Genomic DNA, 23,809 nt, shown 5'->3' with positions numbered 1-23,809 from the left:
AGAGGAAGATGGGTCAAGGGGGAGGGATCCTGAGAGGAGTGGTGTAGTAGTAGATCTGTACCAGTACAGAGGTATAAACCAACAAGTGATATATGTTTCAGTAAGATTGGATTTTTTGCATTTGGTTATCAACTGTACTGCAAGGATGGATCGTAAGTGGCAGAAAATGGAGGTTGTAGTGGCAGCTGCAGAGAGGTATGTGTGTGTGAGACTTGACGTCGGAGGAACAGTTACTAGGTGTGTTAAGTGGTGGTGTTCCATCCTTTCAGGTTCTTGGCCTGAAGTAGGACTAAATAGATTTAAATAGTGGGGTGAGGTGGTGTTTTAGATTTTTTTATTTAGTGAGTGTAGTGTTAGATGCTAGGGTATTTGTCTATTTATACATTTTTGTTCAAGGGAGTTATATTCCAGTCTAGTAGGTGGGGGTAATGCAACATGTATTGGATGCCAACCTCATAGAATATATATATATTTTTTTTATTATTGATATATTTTATACTAGTTATCAAACAAATTATTTAAAAAATGATTACTAAAATATATTATGCGATTTATTTGAGTAGAATGAACCCCCTTTTTACTGAAACAATGTACAGTGCAATATGTATGTTCAATATGCCAAACCTAAATGTCAGCTGATTGTCCACAGATTAAGGGCCACAATAATAGCGATGACGACCCTGGGTGTGTGAACTCTGGATGTGGATACTAGAGGTGCTTCAAAGTAGATTGAACCCCCCCTTTTACTGTGGCATAATGTATAGTCCAATAGATGACAGGAGTACACACACAATTTTTTTGTGAAAATGTCTGACAAACTTTGACTTGAAAGTGTAACATCCCTTTTACCCATTAGATTCTTTAAAATAAAAAAGCTGTGCAATGTTCAGCATGTTTATGAATATACACTACCGTTCAGAAGTTTGGGGTCACTTAGAAATGTCCTTGTTTTTGAAAGAAAAGCACTTTTTTGTTCATTAAAATAACAAATTGATCAGAAATACAGTGTAGACATTGTTAATGTTGTAAATGCCTATTGTAGCTGGAAACGGGTAATTTTTTATGGAATATCTCCATAGGCGTACAGAGGCCCATTATCAGCAACCATCACTCCTGTGTTCCAATGTCACGTTGTGTTAGCTAATCCAAGTTTAATATTTTAAAAGGCTAATTGATCATTGGAAAACCCTTTTGCAATTATGTCAGCACAGCTGAAAACTGTTGTTCTGATTAAGAAGCAATAAAACTGGCCTTCTTTAGACTAGTTGAGTATTTATTTTATTTATTTATTTCACCTTTATTTAACCAGGTAGGCAAGTTGAGAACAAGTTCTCATTTACAATTGCGACCTGGCCAAGATAAAGCAAAGCAGTTTGACACATACAACAACACAGTTACACATGGAGTAAAACAAACATACAGTCAATAATACAGTAGAAAAATAAGTCTATATACAATGTGAGCAAATGAGGTGAGATAAGGAAGGTAAAGGCAAAAAAGGCCACGGTGGCAAAGTAAATACAATATAGCAAGTGAAACACTGGAATGGTAGATTTGAAAGTGCAAAGTAGAAATAGAAATAATGGGGTGCAAAGGAGATGAATAAATAAATACAGTAGGAGAAGCAGTAGTTGTTTGGGCTAAATTATAGATGGGCTATGTACAGGTGCAGTGATCTGTGAGCTGCTCTGACAGCTGGTGCTTAAAACCTCTTACATCTCGATGAACACCGCTCCAATATCCAATGATAGAGCGTGGCGCGAATTACAAACTCCTCAAAAATCCCAAAACTTCAATTTTTCAAACATATGACTATTTTACACCATTTTAAAGACAAGACTCTCCTTTATCTAACCACATTGTCCGATTTCAAAAAGGCTTTACAACGAAAGCAAAACATTAGATTATGTCAGGAGAGTACCCAGCCAGAAATAATCAGACACCCATTTTTCAAGCTAGCATATAATGTCACAAAAACCAAAACCACAGCTAAATGCAGCACTAACCTTTGATGTTCTTCATCAGATGACACCCCTAGGACATTATGTTATACAATACATGCATGTTTTGTTCAATCAAGTTCATATTTATATCAAAAAACAGCTTTTTTACATTAGCATGTGATGTTCAGAACTAGCATACCCCCGCAAACCTCCGGTGAATTTACTAAATTACTCACGATAAACGTTCACAAAAAACATAACAATTATTTTAAGAATTATAGATACAGAACTCCTTTATGCAATCGCTATGTCAGATTTTAAAATTGCTTTTCGGTGAAAGCACATTTTGCAATATTCTGAGTAGATAGCCCGGCGATCATGGCTAGCTATTTTGACACCCACCAAGTTTGGCACTCACCAAACTCAGATTTACTATAAGAAAAATTGGATTACCTTTGCTGTTCTTCGTCAGAATGCACTCCCAGGACTTCTACTTTACACCCAATGTTGTTTTGGTTCCAAATAATCCATAGTTATATCCAAATAGCGACGTTTGTTCTTGCGTTCAAGACACTATCCGAAGGGTGACGCGCCGGCGCGTTTCGTGACAAAAAAATTCTAAATATTCCATTACCGTACTTCGAAGCATGTCAAAGGCTGTTTAAAATCAATTTTTATGCGATTTTTCTCGTAAAATAGCGATAATATTCCGACCGGGAGACGTTGTTTTCGTTCAAAGACTGAAAATGTAAAATGGACTCTTCACGTGCACGCGTGCGCCCGTGTCATTGTTCTCAGATTGACCACTATCCAAATCCCCTACTGTTTTTCGCCCAGGGACTGCAGAGTCATCATTCCCCGTTCTGGCGCCTTCTGCCAGCCTATGGGAGCCTTAGAAAATGTCACGTTACAGCAGAGATCCTCTGTTTTCGATAAAGAGGCTATAGAAGGCCAAGAAATGGTCAGAGAGGGCACTTCCTGTATAGAATCTTCTCAGGTTTTGGCCTGCCATATGAGTTCTGTTATACTCACAGACACCATTCAAACAGTTTTAGAAACTTTAGGGTGTTTTCTATCCAAATCAAACAGTTGTATGCATATTCTAGTTTCTGGGCAGGAGTAATAACCAGATTAAATCGGGTACATTTTTTATCCGGCAGTGAAAATACTGCCCCCTATCCTAAACAGGTTAAAGCTAGTGAGGGAGATAAGTGTTTCCAGTTTCAGAGATTTTTGTAGTTCGTTCCAGTTATTGGCAGCAGAGAACCGGAAGAAGAGACGGCCAAAGGAGGAATTGGCTTTGGGGGTGACCAGAGAGATATACCTGCTGGAGCGCGTGCTACAGGTGGGTGCTGCTATGGTGACCAGTGAGCTGAGATAAGGGGGTACTTTACCTAGCAGGGTCTTGTAGATGACCTGGAGCCAGTGGGTTTGGCAACGAGTATGAAGCGAGGGCCAGCCAAAGAGAGCGTACAGGTCGCAGTGGTGGGTAGTATATGGGGCTTTGGTGACAAAACGGATGGCACTGTGATAGACTGCATCCAGTTTATTGAGTAGGGTATTGGAGGCTATTTTGTAAATGACATCGCCGAAGTCAAGGATCGGTAGGATGGTCAGTTTTACGAGGGTATGTTTGGCAGCATGAGTGAAGGATGCTTTGTTGCGAAATAGGAAGCCAATTCTAGATTTAACTTTGGATTGGAGATGTTTGATGTGAGTCTGGAGGAGAGTTTACAGTCTAACCAGACACCTAGGTATTTGTAGTTGTCCACATATTCTAAGTCAGAACCGTCCAGAGTAGTGATGCTGGACAGGCAGGCAGCGATCGGTTGAAGAGCATGCATTTAGTTTTACTTGTATTTAAGAGCAGTTGGCCACGGAAGGAGAGTTGTATGGCATTGAAGCTCCTCTGGAGGGTTGTTAACAGTGTCCAAAGAAGGGCCAGAAGTATACAGAATGGTGTCGTCTGCGTAGAGGTGGATCAGAGACTCACCAGCAGCAAGAGCGACATCATTGATGTATACAGAGAAAAGAGTTGGGCCAAGAATTTAACCCTGTGGCACCCCCATAGAGACTGCCAGACACCCAGACAACAGGCCATCCGATTTGACACATTTAACTCTATCAGAGAAGTAGTTGGTGAACAAGGCGAGGCAATCATTTGAGAAAACAAGGCTATTGACTCTGCCGATGAGGATGTGGTGATTGACAGAGTCAAAAGCCTTGGCCAGGTCAATGAATACGGCAGCACAGTATTGTTTCTTATCGATGGCGGTTACGATATCGTTTAGGACCTTGAGCGTGGCTGAGGTGCACCCATGACCAGCTCTGAAACCAGATTGCATAGCGGAGAAGGTGCGGTGGGATTCGAAATGGTCGGTAATCTGTTTGTTGACTTGGCTTTCGAAGACCTTAGAAAGGCAGGGTAGGATAGATATAGGTCTGTAGCAGTTTGGGTCAAGAGTGTCCCCCCCTTTGAAGAGGGGGATGACCGCAGCTGCTTTCCAATCTTTGGGAATGTCAGACGACACGAAAGAGAGGTTGAACAGGCTAGTAATAGGGGTTGCAACAATTTTGGCAGATAATTTTAGAAAGAAAGGGTCCAGATTGTCTAGCCCGGCTGATTTGTAGGGGTCCAGATTTTGCAGCTCTTTCATAACATCAGCTGACTGGATTTGGGAGAAGGAGAAATGGGGAAGGCTTGGGCGAGTAGATGTGGGGGGTGCAGTGCTGTCGACCGTGGTAGGGGTAGCCAGGTGGAAAGCAAGGCCAGCCGTAGAAAAATGCTTATTGAAATTCTCAATTATAGTGGATTTATTGGTGGTGACAGAGTTTCCTATCCTCAGTGCAGTGGGCAGCTGGGAGGAGGTGTTCTTATTCTCCATGGACTTTACAGTGTCCCAGAACTTTTTTGAGTTTGTGTTGCAGGAAGCAAATTTCTGCTTGAAAAAGCTAGCCCTGGCTTTTCTAACTGCCTGTGTATATTGGTTTCTAACTTCCCTGAAAAGTTGCATATCACGGGGGGCTGTTCGATGCTAATGCAGAACGCCACAGGATGTTTTTGTGTTGGTTAAGGGCAGTCAGGTCTGGAGAGAAACAAGGGCTATATCTGTTCCTGGTTCTACATTTCTTGAATGGGGCATGCTTATTTAAGATGGTGAGGAAGGCATTTAAAAAAAATAACCAGGCATCCTCTACTGACGGGATGAGGTCAATATCCTTCCAGGATACCCGGGCCAGGTCGATTAGAAAGGCTTGCTCGCTGAAGTGTTTCAGGGAGCATTTGACAGTGATGAGTGGAGGTTGTTTGACCGCTGACCCATTACGGATGCAGGCAGTGAGGCAGTGATCGCTGAGTTCTTGGTTGAAAACAGCAGAGGTGTATTTAGAGGGCAAGTTGGTTAGGATGATATCTATGAGGGTGCCCGTGTTTACGGCTTTGGGATGGTACCTGGTAGGTTCATTGATCATTTGTGTGAGATTGAGGGCATCAAGCTTAGATTGTAGGATGGCTGGGGTGTTAAGCATGTCCCAGTTTAGGTCACCTAGCAGCACGAGCTCTAAAGGTAGATGGGGAGCAATCAGTTCACATATGGTGTCCGGAGCACAGTTGGGGGCAGAGTGTGGTCTATAGCAGGTGGCAACGGTGAGAGACTTGTTTTTAGAGAGATGGATTTTTAAAAGTAGAACTACAAATTGTTTTGGTACAGACCTGGATAGTAGGACAGAACTCTGCAAGCTATCTCTGCAGTAGATTGCAACACCGCCCCCTATGGCCGTTCTATCTTGTCTGAAAATGTTGTAGTTAGGGATGAAGATTTCAGAGTTTTTGGTGGTCTTCCTAAGCCAGGATTCAGATACAGCTAGGACATCCGGGTTGGCAGAGTGTGCTAAAGCAGTGAATAAAACAAACTTAGGGAGGAGGCTTCTAATGTTAACATGCATGAAACCAAGGCTATTACGGTTACAGAAGTCATCAAAAGAGAGCGCCTGGGGAACAGAGGAGGAGTAGGATAAGGGTACGTCTAAAAGCTATGAGAATTGGTCGTCTATGACGTCCAGAATAGAGAGTAAAAGGAGCAGGTTTCTGGCGGTGATAAAATAGCTTCAAGGTATAATGTACAGACAAAGGTATGGTAGGATGTGAATACAGTGGAGGTAAACCTAGGCATTGAGTGATGATGAGAGATATTGTCTCTAGAAAATAAAAATAAAATAACAAAATAGCCTCCAATACCCTACTCAACAAGCTGGATGCAGTCTATCACAGTGCCATCCGTTTTGTCACCAAAGCCCCATATACTACCCACCACTGCGACCTGTACGCTCTCTTTGGCTGGCCTTCGCTTCATAATCGTCGCCAAACACATTGTCTCCAGGTCATCTACAAGACCCTGCTAGGTAAAGTCCCCCCTTATTTCCGCTCACTGGTCACCATAGCAGCACCCACCTGTAGCACGCACTCCAGCAGGTATATATCTCTGGTCACCCCTAAAGCCAACTCCTCCTTTGGTCGTCTCTCCTTCCAGTTCTCTGCTGCCAATGACTGGAACGAACTACAAAAATCTCTGAAACTGGAAACACTTATCTCCCTCACTAGCTTTAAGCATCAGCTGTCAGAGCAGCTCAGAGATCACTGCACCTGTACATAGCCCATCTATAATTTAGCCCAAACTACTACCTCTTCCCCTACTGTATTTATTTATTTTATTTATTTTGCTCCTTTGCACCATATTATTTATATTTTAACTTTGAACTTTCTTCAAATAACAAATCTACCATTCCAGTGTTTTACTTGCTATACTGTATTTACTCTGCCACCATGGCCTTTTTTGCCTTTACCTCCCTTATCTCACATCATTTGCTCACATTGTATATAGTCTTATTTTTCTACTGTATCATTGATTGTATGTTGTTTTACTCCATGTGTAACTCTGTGTTTTTGTATGTTGTCGAACTGCTTTGCTTTATCTTGGCCAGGTCGCAATTGTAAATGAGAACTTGTTCTCAACTTGCCTACCTGGTTAAATAAAGGTGAAATAAAAATAAAAATAAAAAAATAAAAAGAAACATCATTGAAACCAGGTGATGTCATAGCGTGTGTGGGTGGTGGAACTGAAAGGTTGGATAAGGTATAATGAGCAGGGCTAGATGCTCTACAGTGAAATAAGCCAATAAACACTAACCAGAACAGCAATGGACAAGGCATATTGACATTAAGGAGAGGCATGCTTAGCCGAGTGATCATAAGGGTCCAGTGAGATTCAGACAGCTAGCCGGGCCATAGGTAGCAAGCAGGCAGAAGATGGAGGGAGGTCTGTTTTTAGCCACCTCGTGCGTTTCCGTCGGTAGATTAGTGGGGTTCCGTGTGGTAGAGGGGACCAATCCAATTGGGAAAATAGTTATAGTTATAGTGGCCCAAGAAAATTGTCCGATAGACCTATTCAGATAGCAGCCGATAAGACAGCTAACGATTAGCGGGCCGCAGATGGGCGTTCAGGTTACGTCGCGGCGGAGGGGCCAGTTGGATAACTCCCTCGGGCAGATAACGTCGGTAGTCCAGTCGTGAAGGCCCGATGGGGCTCCGCATCGGCAGTAAAATGGGTCCGGATAGGTGATTGTAGCCCAGGAGTGGCTGATGGAACTCTTCAGCTGGCTAGCTCCGGAATAATTGATGTTTGCTCTGGGACCAACGTTAGCCAATAGTCACTCGGATAGTAGCTAGCTAGCTGCAAGATCCAGGTGTAAATGTCCAGAGCTTGCGATAGAAATCCGGGGATATGGAGAGAAAAATAGGTTCGGTATGCTCTGGTCTGAGTCGCGTTGTACAAAACTGGTGATAGCTATTTGAGCTAAGGGGTAGCTGATGACCGCCAACCGTGGTTAGCTGAATACTAATGCTAGCTTCTGTTGTGGATTTCAGATTTGAGGTGAATAATACGTTTTTTTATTTTTATTGGTGAGGCGGGTTGCAGGAGAGTGTTTTGAAGTTGAGTTTTTAGAAAAAAATATAAAAAGATATGCGAAGAAAAGAAGTAAATATATATATACACGGGACACGACAAGACGAGGACAAAGGATGTCTGACTGCTATGCCATCTTGGTAATAATAGTATCTGGAGCATCAGCATTTAATGGTTCCATTACAGGCTCAAAATGGCCAGAAACAAAGACCTTTCTTCTGAAACTCGTCAGTCTATTCTTGTTCTGAGAAATGAAGGCTCTTTCATGCGAGAAATTGCCAAGAAACTGAAGATCTCATACAACGCTGTGTACTACTCCCTTCACAGAACAGCGCGAACTGCCTCTAACCAGAATAGAAAGAGGAGTGGGAGGCCCCGGTGCACAACTGAGCAAGAGGACAAGTACATTAGAATCTAGTTTGAGAAACAGACGCCTCAGAAGTCCTCAAATGGCAGCTTCATTAAATAGTACTCGCAAAACACCAGTCTCAACGTCAACAGTGAAGAGGCGATTCCAGAATGCTGTACTTCTAGGCAGAGTTGCAAAGAAAAAGCCATATCTCAGACTGGCCAATAAAAATAAAATATTAAGATGGGCAAAAGAACACAGACACTGAACAGAGGAAGATTGGAATAAAGTGTTATGGACATACAAATCTAAGTTTGAGGTGTTCGGATCACAAAGAAGAACATTCGTGAGATGCAGAAAAAATGAGAAGATGCTGGAGGAATGTTTGATGCCAACTGTCAAACATGGTGAAGGCAATGTGATGGTCTGGGGGTGCTTTGGTGGTGGTAAAGTGGGAGATTTGGGCAGGGTCAAAGGGATCTTGAAGAAGGAAGGCTATCACTCCATTTTGCAACGCCATGCCATACCCTGTGGACGGCGCTTAATTGGAGCCAATGTCCTCCTACAACAGGACAATGACCCAAAGCTCAGCTCCAAACTAGGCAATAACTATTTAAGGAAGAAGCAGTCAGCTGGTATTCTGTCTATAATGGAGTGGCCAGCACAGTCACCGGATCTCAACCCTATTGATCTGTTGTGGGAGCAGCTTGACCGTATGGTACGTAAGAAGTGCCCATCAAGCCAATCCAACTTGTGGGAGGTGCTTCAGGAAGCATGGGGTGAAATCTTTTCAGATTACCTCAACAAATTGACAACTAGAATGCCAAAGGTCTGCAAGGCTATAATTGCCCCCACCAAATGTTTTTCCAACGAAAATGGGGATAGGGAAATGTAACCCTCTTACATTCATAGACAGCACTCTAAATACAAAGACTGACAGCCCTAACATCCACATGATAGTTTAACATTTTGAAGATATTGTTTGTTTACATTCTAGTTGTTAGTAAACAACACAGTAATATATTATTTTCTGAGTTTCAATTGTGCATTACAAAGTTACATATTTGTCAGAAATCAATGGGTAGGCTGTATTAATTAAAATACCATTGAACAGATTCCAAGATTGCAGGCTGTTCTTTTAACCAAGAGCAGTGACCTACCTGATGGGTATGTCCTCTTGATAGTTGTTTCTTCTATCTTCAAACAAACACATTTTACACAAAGGGCATTGATACGTGTTCTCAGACATTAACATTAGCAGACAGTCTTATCCAGAGTGCATTCGACTTAAAGCTCAAGTCCTTAGTTGCTATATCCATTTTTGGATTTATAAATTATTTAGAAATACCCATTGATTCTTGAAGAATATAACTATAAATACCTCATAAGGCTCCCGAGTGGTGCAGCGGTCTAAGGCACTGCATCTCAGTGCTAGAGGCGTCAGTCCAGACCCTGGTTCGATCCCAGCCTGTATCACAACCGGACGTGATCGGGAGTCCCATAGGGTTGGCCCAGTGTCGTCCGGGTTAATAGAGGGTTTGGCCGTCATTGTAAAATAAGAATTTTTAACTGACTTGCCTAGTTAAATAAAGGTTAAATAAAAAATTATTAAAAAAATTGGCTTAGTTCAACTGTCGTACCACTTCAGAACCCAAAATATAAGCTTGTTTTACTCCAATGTTTGTAAACAACTTAAATATGAACACTGCATAGACTCAAAACATCCTTAAATATTAACACTGCATAGACTCAAATCATGGTTAAATATGAACACTGCATAGCTCGGTCTATAAATCTGACTGGTTACATTTCTCCAGGCCCTTCCCTCAGTTGTTTACCAAAACAGTGGTAGGGTGACGCTTTGTTATTGTTTCAACTGCTGATTATAGCTTTAAGACAGCTCAGTGAGACAACCACATATCAGTCTTAGTAAGTACATTTTACCTCAAAGTAGTCAGCAAGGTCAGTGCTAGAAAAGACAAGTGCAAATGTTTTTGTTATTGTTTTTATTTGGGGGGGGCTGTGGGATTTAATCAAGATACTTAGTGAAGAAGTAGGTTTTCAGTCATTTTCATTTGGGGGAAGCTTGTTCCACCATTTGGGTGCCAGGGAAGAGAAGAGCTTTGACTGGTATGAGCGGGAGCCAGCCCCTCATAGGGATGGGGGGGCCAAGAGACCAGAGGTGGCAGAATGGAGTGCTCGGATTGGGGTGTAGGGTTTGAGCACAGCCTGAAGGTAGGGAGGGGCAGTTCCCCTTGCTGCTCCGTAGGCAAGCACCAGGGTCTTGAAGATGATGTACAAGTCGACTGGGAACCAGGGGAGAGTGCGTTATTGTGAATATTCCCTCTGTGAGTTTGTAGATGTCTTTTCAGACTTGATGCTAATTTCAAGTGAGTTCCACACAGATGACATTGAACTCCCTCCCCTGTGTGAGTCCTCATATGCACTGTCAGGTTTCCCTTCAGACCGAAGCATCTGCCACATTTGTTGCAGCGGTGTGGTTTCTCCTCTGTGTGAGTCATCATATGCTTTGTCAGGGTTCCCTTCTCAACGAAGCATCTGCCACATTCTTTGCACCGAAACGGTTTCTCCCCAGTGTGAGTTCTCGTGTGCTTTATCAAGTCTGACTCACGGTAGAAGGCTTTGTCACATTCTTTGCATGGATGCGATTTCTCCCCAGTGTGAATTCGCCGATGCAGTTTCAGACTTGCTTTTGTCGTCACACATTTTCCACAAAAATCACATTTAAAAACTAGCCCTTTATGAGTATCCATGTGATTTCTCAGGCTTTTCTTGTGAAAAAAACGCTTGCCACATTCGGTGCAGCCATGTTGTCTCTCCTCCATGTGAATCTTCATGTGCCTCCTCAGGGAGCAGTTCATGGCAAAACAGTGTCCACATGTGTCGCACATGTATGGTCTGTCTTTACTGTGCCGGCTTTGCCGATGCCTTTTCAGACTACGTTCATTCGCCAAGCATTTCCCGCACACGTCACATATCAGATCAGGCAACTCACTGGTTTCTTTTCTTGGCCGTCCTCTTCCTCGCTTTGATTTAGGAGGCTTTAACCCTGACAGTGATATTCTCTTCTCCACTCCATCATTTTCTCCTTTATGACGTCCACTGTTGTCACTGTCTGCATTTACTTCAGAGTGGGGCTCATAATCGCTGGTTGATTCGGACTCACCGTAGCTCTCGCCATCAGATTCTGTTTGGTTCTCTTCAGTTATGATGTTGAAAGAGTCCCATATAGACTCTTCTGCATCAGACTCCACTGGACCCAGACCAGGGCTCCATTCCTGCTGCTCTGGGTTAATCTCCTCTTCAGTGAGACTGAGCTGCTGGAGGACTGGAGGGAACAAGAAAGGATGACATTTGATTAAACCATAAACACTGAAGAGACAAGAAATAGGTCTAGTGACTTCCATTTCTGCTTTACTTCCGGTATCCAGTACCACTGTTTTGAAAAGGCTTCAAAATATCATGAAATTCATGAATAACGCGGTCATTTAAGATATATATCTAAAATGTAAATGACGACAATTAGGCTACATTGTATAATGAATGACAAATAGACACAAACCTGCTAATCTATGCAACTTTATCTCTGGTTTAAAAACCAAATCCAGCAGTTTTCGTAGACGTGAATTCGCCCGTTTCAAACGATAGATTTCTTCTAGGTACTCCGCCATCGTTTTTTGGACTGCCACGGATATCTCCAATGGAACTGAGGTCAATTTTTCTTTGAGAAGCACATTAAGCAGCTGTAGGTTAGACATTTTGAGGGTGAAATGGATTGAAGGTGGAATAAGTTATAAATACTGGCGATACCGTTGTGAAGACTGATGAATCCAGATTGGATCAGCGTCTCGTCAGTAACACTTAAAAAGTACTTCCGGGTAACGGAATTTGGAAAATAGAGAAGTATCAATAACCTGTATTTATTCATGATATGAACAATAATTGTCTAAACATTAAAGGAAAAATCCACTCATTCCTATACTTTACAGTGTTACATAACACTAATATGTGAGAACAATATTTTTTGTGAACACATTTTTAATTTTGTCGTTATAATAAGGTTGATAGCAACATGTGAAAATAGTTGCTGAAATATGTTGCAGCTTAAGTGTCGACAACAAAACCCATAATGCAATGTTCTCTCTATGGGCTGGGTGGCTTTTTAGGAGTCTACAATCTCATCACGTTCAACTTGCAGGTCAATGTGGCTCTAAGAGTGGAGTCTGACATTCGCGACGGCACTATGCAATGCACAAATATATGTCAGACCCTCTGTTAAGTTACACATTTCTAGAGGTAGGAATATCGCAAAAATATGATCAATGTGTCATTCGAGAGAAGACAACCTCCCGCGTTATGACATCGACCAGTATTGAAATCTGACGTGTTTGACAGACGTTTTCGCGATCTAAAGGTCGTATTCATATTAATTTCCAGTGTACTGAAGACATGACTCTGTCATTGTGCTGTAGAATTTGTGTATTTTGTCTCTTGTATAATACATTTTATAGATCGGTTTATAATGGATTAAGCGTACCTTTTCGTTAACTAATTGTGTTAGTTAACTTCCAACTCCCTCCAATCAGAGCAGAGCCCCACCTTTCTAGCTAGCTATAAAAACAAAAGCATGCCTGTTTTGCATGTTATTTTGGCGTTAATACGTGTCACATATAAGTTTGCAAAGAATGTAAAAAAAAATACAACAATTTAGTTAATAAAGCCGCATACAAACTAAGGTTTTTGCTTTCATGAGTAAGGCAGCTCCAAAATGTAGGTGTTTCAGCCTAGCTCAGTGCTTTCTGTGGTGGTGGGGCAGCCAGTGGAAATACGGAGTGTAAGCTTTGGTAATGTTCTCTTGTTGCGTGGGGGCACTAAGTCACCACCAAATCTAAGGGTAGAGCTTGAAAATCAAATCAAATTTTATTAGTCACATACACATGGTTAGCAGATGTTAATGCGAGTGTAGCGAAATGCTTGTGCTTCTAGTTCCAACAGTGCAGTAATCTAACAATTCCTCAACAACTACCTAATACACACAAATCTAAAGCGGTGAATGAGAATGTGTACATAAAAGGATGAGCGATGGCCGAGCGGCATAGACAAGGTGCAGTAGATGGTATAAAATATGGTATATACATGTGATATGAGTAATGTAAGATATGTAAACATTAAAGTGGAATTATTGAAAATGTCCTTATTTAAAGTGACTAGTGATCCATTTATTAAAGTGATTGGGTCTCAATGTAGGCAGCAGCCTCTCTGGGTTAGTGATTGCTGTTTAGCAGTTTGATGGCCTTGAGATGGAAGCTGTTTTTCAGTCTCTCGGTCTCAGCTTTGATGCACCTGTACTGACCTCGCCTTCTGGATGGTAGCGGTGTGAAAAGGCAGTGGCTCAGGTCATTGTTGTCTTTGATGATGTTTTTGGCCTTCCTGTGACATCAAGTGCTGTAGGTGTCATGGAGGGCAGGTAGTTTGCCCCCGGTGATGCGTTGTGCAGACCGCACCACCCTCTGGAGAGCCTTGCGGTTGAGGTTGCGGGCGGTGCAAATAAAACGTAACTGAGCTAAATGACTACCGTCCTGTAGCACTCACTTCCGTCATCATGAAGTGCTTTGAGAGACTAGTCAAGGACCGTATCACCTCCACCCTACCTGACACCCTAGACCCACTCCAATTTGCTTACCGCCACAATAGGTCCACAGACGACGCAATCGCCATCACACTGCACACTGCCCTAACCTATCTGGACAAGAGGAATACCTATGTAAGAATGCTGTTCATCGATTACAGCTCAGCATTTAACACCATAGTACCCTCCAAACTCGTCATTAAGCTCAAGACCCTGGGTCTCGATCCCGCCCTGTGCAACTGGGTCCTGGACTTCCTGACGGGCCGCCCCCAGGTGGTGAGGGTAGGTAACAACATCTCCACCCCGCTGATCCTCAACACTGGGTCCCCACAAGGGTGCGTTCTCAGCCCTCTACTGTACTCCCTGTTCACCCATGACTGCATGGCCATGCACGCCTCCAACTCAATCATCAAGTTTGCAGACGACACTACAATGGTAGGCTTGATTACCAACAACGACAACACGGCCTACAGGGAGGAGGTGAGGGCCCTCGGAGTGTGGTGTCAGGAAAATAACCTCACACTCAATGTCAACAAAACAAAGAAGATGATCGTGGACTTCAGGAAACAGCAGAGGGAGCAGCCCCCTATCTACATTGACAGGACAGTAGTGGAGAGGGTGGAGAGTTTTAAGTTCCTCGGCGTACACATCACGGACAAACTGAAATGGTCCACCCACACAGACAGCGTGGTGAAGAAGGCGCGGCAGCGCCTCTTCAACCTCAGGAGGCTGAAGAAATTCGGCTTGTCACCAAAAACACTCACAAACTTTTACAGATGCACAATCGAGAGTATCCTGTCGGGCTGTATCACCGCCTGGTACGGCAGCTGCTCCGCCCATAACCGGAAGGCTCTCCAGAGGGTAGTGAGGTCTGCACAACGCATCACCGGGTGCAAACTACCTGCCCTCCAGGACATAACTTTACAGTGGGTCCTCCAATTTTGGGGGGGGATCTAAAGCTAATATCCTGCATTTCTACACTAATATGTAATATATATGTAATACTAATATATTATTTCTAATATGACCCATTTAGAAGTCTCTATTTAGAACAAGAAAAAAGTAAGAAAAAAGGCCCACAGTCAGCAAGCTAGGTAAGAGATCATTATTAAATATGTTTAATTGATTGAATTCAATAATCCTGGCCAAACTGAGCAATCGGTCAAGAAGGGCCTTGGGTCAGGGAGGTGACCAAGGACCTGATGGTCACTTTGACAGAGCTCCAGAGTTCCTCTGTGAAGATGGGAGAATCTTTCAGAAGGGCAACCATCTCTGCAACACTCCACCAATCAGGCCTTTATGGTAGAGTGGCGAGATGGAAGCCACTCCTCAGTAAAATTTACATGACAGCCCGTTTGCGGTTTGCCAAAAGGCATGGAAAGGACTCTCAGACCATGAGAAACAAGATTATCTGGTCTAATGAATCCAAGATTGAACTTGCCCTGAATGCCAAGCGTCGTCTGGAGGAAACCAGTCACCGCTCATCGCCTGGCCAATACCATCACTACGGTGAAGCATGGTGGTGGCAGGATCATGCTGTGAGGATGTTTTTCAGCGGCAGGGACTGGGGGACTAGTCAGGATCGAGGGAAAGATAAACGGAGCAAAGTACATAGAGATCCTTGATGAAAACCTGCTCCAGAGCGCTCAGGACCTCAGACTGGGGCAAAGGTTTACCTTCCAACAGGACAATAACCCTAAGCACACAGCCAGGACAACGCAGGAGTGGCTTCGGGACAAGTCTCTGAAGGTCCTTGAGTGGCCCAGCCAAAGGCCGGACTTGAACCCGATTGAACATCTCTGGAAAGACCTGAAAATAGCTGTGCAGCCACGCCCCCCCACCCAAACTGATAGAGCTTGAGAGGATCTGCAGAGAAGAATGGGAGAAACTCCCCAAATACAGGTGTGCCAAGCTTGTAGCGTCATACCCAAGAAGACTCGAGGCTGTAATTGCTGCTAAAGGTGCTTCAACAAAGTTCTGAGTAAAGGGTCTGAGTTCTTATGTCAATGTGGTATTTCATTTCCAATACATTTGCAACAATTTTTACACCTGTTTTTGCTTTGTCATTATGGGGTATTGTGTGTAGATTGATGGGGGAAAACGATTTAATACGTTTTAGAATAAGGCTGTAACGTAACAAAACATGGAAAAAGTGAAGGGGTGTGAATACTTACCGAATACACTGTATTTCATAGCATAAGCCTAATAGTACTGTAGAGCTCTTTTAACTTGATAACAGTCTCCAGTATCAACATTTCCAAGCAAACAAAAACAGGGTGAAGGGAGAATCTGTAGACATGCTGAGATAAAAGAACATACTCTTTGCCAGAATTCAGCCAGCCTTCACAAGAGCATAACATACTGTAGGCAATATGGCCCCTTTTGTGTTTTACACCTCCAGCAGCAGAATTAAATGATATTCAGTTTCACTGGCATATAGTACATTCTATGGGTGGTCTTAAACTGCAGTAATTTATGTGAGATTATATGAACATGACTGGACATTCTAACATATCTGTATCCATTCTTCATCATCTCCCAGGTCTTCTTCAGATATCGGTTTGATACAGTTTGGAAATCAACTTTGGAGGTTTGTCAGACTGCCTTAAAATAGTTGCAAACGTTGGTGCGCTAGCTAGATAGCTAACTTAAGACAACTTTCGGCTAGCTCTTGCTAATGGTACAGTGGTACATCATCAAATGTACTTCTGTTGAAATGGGACAAAACAAAGGCTACAAAACATTTTCATATACACAACATCTGTTTGATACTACTACCGACAGATAGCTAGCTAGAGCTGAACTGGGTGTGGTAGCTACTAGCTAGCTAACTACCTGCTAGTAGTTAATTCACTTCAGTTGAGAGGGGATGAAACATTAACTAACATAACATGTCAGTTACACTACTAGCTCAGTACTGTGAATATTTTTTTCTTTTTCTGTCAAACAGCTGTTACCTTGTCAGCTAGATCAGTCAACTAAAGAGTAGCCAGGTTCTGCTCTGCTTGCTTTTACAACTCAGAGTAAATGCACTACACAGACAGCAGCTGCCTCTAACCTCTGCTGTGCTGGTCCTAAACTCCAGCCTTTCAGCCTCTTTGCCTTCACACAGCCTGTCTGCATGCTCTGTGGTGTCCGTGAAGTTGCAGTCCTTAATCCAGCCAGCTGAAAATGGAAAACAGCCTACCCAACTGTTTTGAGGCATCCACATGGTCCTAAAGCACACAGGCGCTGGGTTTTGTATCACAGTGCAATGATAAAATTGGGGGGGGGGACAAAAATGCAATTTCAGAATGTGGGGGGGGTCATGTCCCCCCCGCCCCCAGTGAAAGTTGCGACCCTGCGTGCGAATATCAGTTATTTTTAAGTCTTGGTTCCAATAGTTTATATTTTTTCTAAGAGATTGTCAGTTGGATAGGCAAGGTTTTGTGTATCTTAACAATCATATGAATATCCTTTTATGACTCAAATAGGATTCCCTCAAGATTGCTCTGATGTCCAAAATATTTAAAATCAAGATTTTGTGATATGAACATTTTTAATTGCATGTATTTGAAAATACCTGCATTGGTTTGTCCAAAATTGCTTTTAATTCTGTCATGGAAATTAATGTATTTCCTATTAACAAGTAATTTACGGTTTCTATGCCTTTAGTTTCCCATGTGGGCCAATTTATTGGTTCATTCTGAAAAGCTATCCAAGGATTGTTCCATAGGGTTGTGTTTTAGGGAGTGATATTGGTTCTTGTAGAATCCGTTTCATTTTATTCCATATTGTTATAGTGTTCTTAACTATGAATTTATTAATGTTCTTAGCTTTATCCTTTCAAATAAACATGTGAAAAGATTTTTAGGGGTGAGCATGTACATCTTCAATAATTACTCATTGTTGTCACGTCCTGACCAGTAAAGGGGTTATTTGTTATTGTAGTTTGGTCAGGACGTGGCAGGGGGTGTTTGTTTTATGTGGTGCGGGGTTTGTTGGGCTTTGTGTTTATATAGAGGGGTGTTTGTTTAGAGTGTTCCGGGGTCTTTTGTTAATGTTCTATGTTAGTATATTTCTATGTTCTAGTCTTTCTATTTCTATGTTTAGGGTTTTTGATTGACCTTCAATTGGAGGCAGCTGTTCCTCGTTGCCTCTGATTGAAGGTCCTATGTATAGGGATGTTTTGCTATGGGGGTTTGTGGGTAGTTGTTTCCTGTTTTGTGTCTGTGCACCTGACAGGACTGTTGTATGTCGGTCGTTGTTTTTGTATGCGTGATTTGTTTGTTTTTCCTTCTTTTAAACTTAATGAAGAAGATGAGTATATACGTTCCCGCTGCACCTTGGTCCAATCCTTACGACGCCCGTTACAATTGTTCCTCTTTAGTGCATTAAACTATATGTCTCAAGTAAAAGCCTTGGATGGCAAGTTGATACAATTCCAAGTCTGGGAGGCTAAAAAGCTTTCCTTTTTATTCTATGAATTCTATGTGCCCATATAAAGTCTGTTATGGCCGAGAACGTCTTTGGTGGGGTAATTGGTATTATCAATGTGTATTTTTCACCATGTAAGTTACAATTCAATATTGGAAAATGTCCTTGTTGATCTGTGTTGCTGCGATATTAAGGGAAATGTGTATTCTTATTCATCAGGACGCCTACACCTCTGCAGTTACAGTAGGTGGCAGCATAGGCCTCACCAACCCAGCTCCTCTTTAAATATTCCATTTATCCTTTTTTTAAATGTCATTTTTGCAGGGAAGCCACATCTGCTGACAATCTCTTGAAGGGTTCAAGAAACTTGTGTTCTTTTTTTTTTTTTTTTTTGCCATTCCACGTAAGGAGTTGGATTTTGTTGGTCTTTACTTGTATAGAATCAAAGTCAACCTTGTCTGTTTTGTTAATCATTGAAGAACCAGATAAAACATTTTAGCAGACATGTCATATGAGGACGGTGAACATTCCATGGAATGGGAGAATCAGAGTATGAATACGTAATTATAATATTCATTACCTATATAGAGCGTGTGAGCAAGCCAATATGTAATTCATAGGCCTACAATGTATTGCATTCTACCCCCAAGCTAATAGACTGCTGTACAATTAATCAAATGGCCACCGGATTATTTACATTGAACCCCCAACCCCCACACATTTTTTTTGTTTTTAAACTGCTGCTACTCGCTGTTTATTATCTATGCATAGTCATTTTACCCCTACCTACATGTACAAATGACCTCGACTAACCTGTACCCCCACATATTGACTCTATTGACCCCCGCATATTGACCCGCATTCTTAACTCTATTTCTTGAACTGCATTGTTGGTTAAGGGCTTGTAAGTAAGCATTTCACGGTAAGGTTGTATTCCTGTTGTATTCGGCGCATGTGACAAATCAAATTGGATTAGATATATAGATTCTACAGACCCTACTGAGTAATTCTAACCCCACTGTTACATCGGCACATAGAATATATGTTTTTCTTTATAAACCAATATGACATTTTAAAGGCCTACAATACAGTGGTGTTCCATTGGGACCAATGGAATGGGTGGAGTAAAAAGTGTTGCTGGGTATTTAGACCACAGTCCCCCATGATATAACACCATATATAGATTCTAGTGCTAGATCAATAGGGTCTGTAGAATATTATGTTCTTTACATTCATTTACTTAAGCTCCAACCATTTCTCATGGAATATATGCTGTCACTGCAGCTTCAGAATGGGTGGAAGATTAATTGTCAATTTCATTGTTGTCGTGATATCACAACAGGTAGTTTTATCTTTTTGTAAATAATATAAGCACATTGTGAATATGAAATACATGTTGTTTTAAATGTTATACTCTATCCATGGATTTGGAAGTTAGAGGTGCTCCTGAGTAGAATGTATCAGATCTCCTAAGCCTGTGTTAACCTCAGACCTTATTTTTAAATGTTATTTAAATGTTATACTCTATCCATGGATTTGGAAGTTAGAGGGCTCCTGAGTAGAATGTTTCAGATCTCCTAAGCCTGTGTTAACCTCAGACCTTATTTTCTGGGTTTATCCCAAAACCCTATTCGTTCCCCATGAATTTTCCACATAGGAAAGGCTGAACAAACCAGAGGTAACTCATTTCCGGGTTTTAGGACTACAAACTGGCGAGCTCTATTCTTGCTAGGTCTTGCTTATTCTTGCTGGCATAATGGAGGTCAGATTGGCACTACTGCTGCAAAGCCAGCAAAATAATTAGGGACTTCTGAGTCACAGATTTTTGGAATCCTTCAGAATAAGAGTCCTGTCCCATGTTTTTTTTGTGTGTGTACCTGGGTCTATGATCTAGATCAGGGGGTATTCAACTCTTACCGTACGAGGTCCGGAGCGTGCTGATTTACTGTTCTAATCCGTCATTTATTGCACTCACCTGGTGTCCCAGGTCTAAATTAGAGGGGAACAATGAAAAAATGCAGTGGAACTGTCTTCGAGGTCCAGAGGTGAGTTTGAGGAACCTAAATATTTGTTCAAAACTGGATACTGTGGACTCTAATGAGTAGACTGAACCTTGGATTTATAGACCCACAATCAATATATTTTCCTGTAGTGCAATATTTGTACCACATTTATATTTGTATTTATTTATTAGATATCCCCATTAGCTGCTGCCAAGGCAACGGGGAAAATCGGAGTGTGGTGGAGTGTGGTGTCAGGAAAATAACCTCACCCTCAAAGTCAACAAAACAAAAGAGATGATCGTGGACTTCAAGAAACAGCAGAGGGAGCAGCCCCCTATCTACTTTGACGGGACAGTAGTGGAGAGGGTGGAGAGTTTTAAGTTCCTCGGCGTACGCATCATGGACAAACTGAAATGGTCCACCCACACAGACAGCGTGGTGAAGAAGGCGCAGCAGCGCCTCTTCAACCTCAGGAGGCTGAAGAAATTCGGCTTGTCACCAAAAACACTCACAAACTTTTACAGATGCACAATCGAGAGCATCCTGTCGGGCTGTATCACCGCCTGGTACGGCAGTATCACCGCCCATAACCGGAAGGCTCTCCAGAGGGTAGTGAGGTCTGCACAACGCATCACCGGGTGCAAACTACCTGCCCTCCAGGACACCTACACCACCCGATGTCAAAGGAAGGCCAAAAAAATCATCAAGGACAATAACCACCCGAGCCACTGCCTGTTCACCCTACTATCATCCAGAAGGCGAGGTCAGTACAGGTGCATCAAAGCTGGAACCGAGAGACTGAAAAACAGCTTCTATCTCAAGGCCATCATTACTAACATTGAGTGGCTGCTGCCTACATACAGACTTGAAATCATTGGCCACTTTAATAATGGGAAAATTGATGTAATCAATTTATCACTTGCCACTTTATATTATGTATATTAGATAATGTTTACATAACCTACATATGTATATACTGTACGCCATACCATCTACTGCATCTTTCCATCTTGATGTATTAGATGTATCACTAGTCACTTTAAACAATGCCACTTTATATAATGTTTTCATAACCTACATTACTCACCTCATATGCATATACTGTACTCTATGCCATCCTGATGTAATGTATCACTAGCCACCTTAAACAATGCCGCTTTATATGTTTTCATACATTACTCTACTCATATGTATATACTGTACTCCATACCATCTATTACATCTTGCTTACACTGTTCGGCCATCATTAATTTATATATTTTTATGTACATATTCGTATTCATTCCTTTACACTTGTGTGTACAAGGTAGTTGTTGTGAAATTGGTAGATTACTTGTTAGATATTACTGCATGGTTGGAACTAGAAGCACAAGCATTTCGCTACACTTGCATTAACACCTGCTAACCATGTATACAGTGCAAGTGTGACAAATACATTTGATTTGATTTTGACCTACACTAGCCAAACCCAGATGACACTGGGCCAATTGTGCTCTGCCCTATGCAACTCCCAATCACAATCGGACGTGATGCAGTCTGGATTTGAACCAGTGACCACAGTGATTCCTCTTGCACTGAGATACCATGCCTTAGACCACTGCACCACTCGGGAGCCAAACAAATAAAAGAAAATTGTATTTCCGACATCACTACTAGGAAATAGAAAGCTCTGACAAGCAAGTGAAGCGTTTAGTTTGTGTACACAGGAAGCGTAGTTCTGATATTTTGCCAAATTATAGTCAAAAGACCAGTTAGTAGCAAACAATCAGAATTGTGCCGCATTCAAATGCTAGTCGGAGCTATGAAACTCTGACATTTCGACTTGCTAACTCGATTTATAAAGATGATCCCGAGTTTACCACTTGGAAAGTATCAGAATCAACCAATATGAAGCTCTAAGCAAATAACTTATGTTAATTTTTACTCGGAGGTTCCGAGTTTCCGATAGCAAGTAAACATGGCATTGGACTGCCTGTGTAAACGAAGCGGAAGTTCTGAAGAATGCAAAAAATCACTTGCACTGTATTCATTTAACGAGAATTATCTCTTTAATTTGATCTGATAAAGCAGTGAAAGCCCTATTCGCGCGGGACTAGTATTACTGGAGAACGTTGGTTATGTAATTATTACTACATAATGCCCATTATTCCAAAATGAATATTGATATGTAATACCCCTCCCTGTCTGTTAGGTTTTGTACTCTTGTTTGTATATTTCTGGGGGGGGTTGTATTTGTTGTGTTCATAATGAAAAAAAAGCCATTATTCCAGTCGACGATTCGTTTTTTTGTGTTTTTTTTAACTGCCTCCTGTAATAAGTAAAAAAAAAATTAAAAAGTAAGTTCTGACTGAAGCCTGGACGTTTTTATCTAGACATTAAGATATTTCAACATGTCTAAATCATAACAGGCAACACTGATAACTCCAGTTTGGCTCCCAAGTTTCTAAACCACACCAAAGCATCCTCGGTATAGTGTCGCCATAATATCTGGATTGAGGAAGTGTAATCATTAGGATAGTTTAGCGCTCTGCAGTACAGGACTTCCTAAATGGCCCCAGCCTGCAGATGTGAGCTAAATCTGCGCACTTGCACTTGAGATGCATTTTTAGGCTGTGAATGAGAAAGTGGACTTGATACATAGGCTTTTCATATATTGGCTATGCGCAGCACTTCGTTTTAAGTATCAAAGGATTGAATCAGTTACTGTTTTCTTGCTGAAACCGCGAGAAACACTTGAGAGAAATGTAAAGCTCAGACATTTCAGTCAAAACACATGGATGTCGATTTGCACGGGACTAGTATTATCAGAGGACCTAGGTGGAGTTAGTCGATAAACTGTTGTTTTTTCCGGCTGCAATTACTACTCTCCTGCTATGTACAAATGCCCGACATTACAGATAAGGACGACATTTAAATGACAGATGTGGTGATTTGTGCTCGTGCACATAATTCCATAACCTATATCCCCCAGTAATAACCAATCCCGTGCGACTCGTGCTTTCCTTGACCTGCATGGCACAGCAGGGGGCCTTGAGAGGGGGCTGTGTTTCTTTTTACACTTCCTTACATAAAGCTCTCTGAATTCTTTCAAACATATACAAATATATTTGTACTTCTTTGCAAATATATTTATTGGCCACTGTGAAATACTACGGCAAAGGAAAATGATCTAACGTCAGCAAAGTGGATGGTCAATAACATTTTTCAATACAGGCGAGACCGGAAATGTTGTCCAGTTGTTGCCAATTTGACGTTTTCAGGCCCAGTTCCAATTCAGTCTCTAGTCTCTTATACTTCAATCCCTTTGACGCACTGGACATGAAAGCTCTTAATATATCAAATTAATTCGATGGCCTATCAAGATAATGTATGTATTCATCACCATATTGATCTTACCTTTCAAATAACGTCATATTTGCAAAACAGCTAAGGAATAAAGCAGTCGGGAAGGGAGGCTCGTTACCGAAATGGAATGGCACGTGTAT

At 41.8% G+C, this 23,809-nt stretch overlaps 1 protein-coding gene across 1 annotated transcript; it reads right to left on the bottom strand.

The window, feature by feature from the left end:
* Positions 1-10,244: 10,244 nt before the first annotated feature.
* On the bottom strand, positions 10,245-12,150 carry LOC115165006 (zinc finger protein 771). Its single transcript, XM_029718003.1, has 2 exons — positions 11,839-12,150; positions 10,245-11,604 (listed from the first exon to the last, which is right to left on the bottom strand). Exons 1-2 carry the CDS (start codon positions 12,032-12,034, stop codon positions 10,298-10,300), a joined length of 1,503 nt encoding a protein of 500 aa, XP_029573863.1. The 5' UTR covers positions 12,035-12,150; the 3' UTR covers positions 10,245-10,297.
* Between the last annotated feature and the right edge of the window lie 11,659 nt (positions 12,151-23,809).

Source organism: Salmo trutta, chromosome 27, assembly GCF_901001165.1.
Source record: "Salmo trutta chromosome 27, fSalTru1.1, whole genome shotgun sequence".
In the NCBI taxonomy this organism is placed as follows: Eukaryota; Metazoa; Chordata; class Actinopteri; order Salmoniformes; family Salmonidae; genus Salmo; species Salmo trutta.
Note: the sequence above shows the minus strand (reverse complement) of the source record. Positions and strands in the feature narration are given on the sequence as shown.

Excerpts from the sequence above, each read along its gene's own strand:
- LOC115165006 (XM_029718003.1), bottom strand. The coding sequence starts at position 12,034 with ATGTCTAACCTACAGCTGCTTAATGTGCTTCTCAAAGAAAAATTGACC. Across the intron at positions 11,605-11,838 it reads AAAGTTGCATAGATTAGCAG|TCCTCCAGCAGCTCAGTCTC; the intron begins GTTTGTGTCTAT and ends TGTTCCCTCCAG.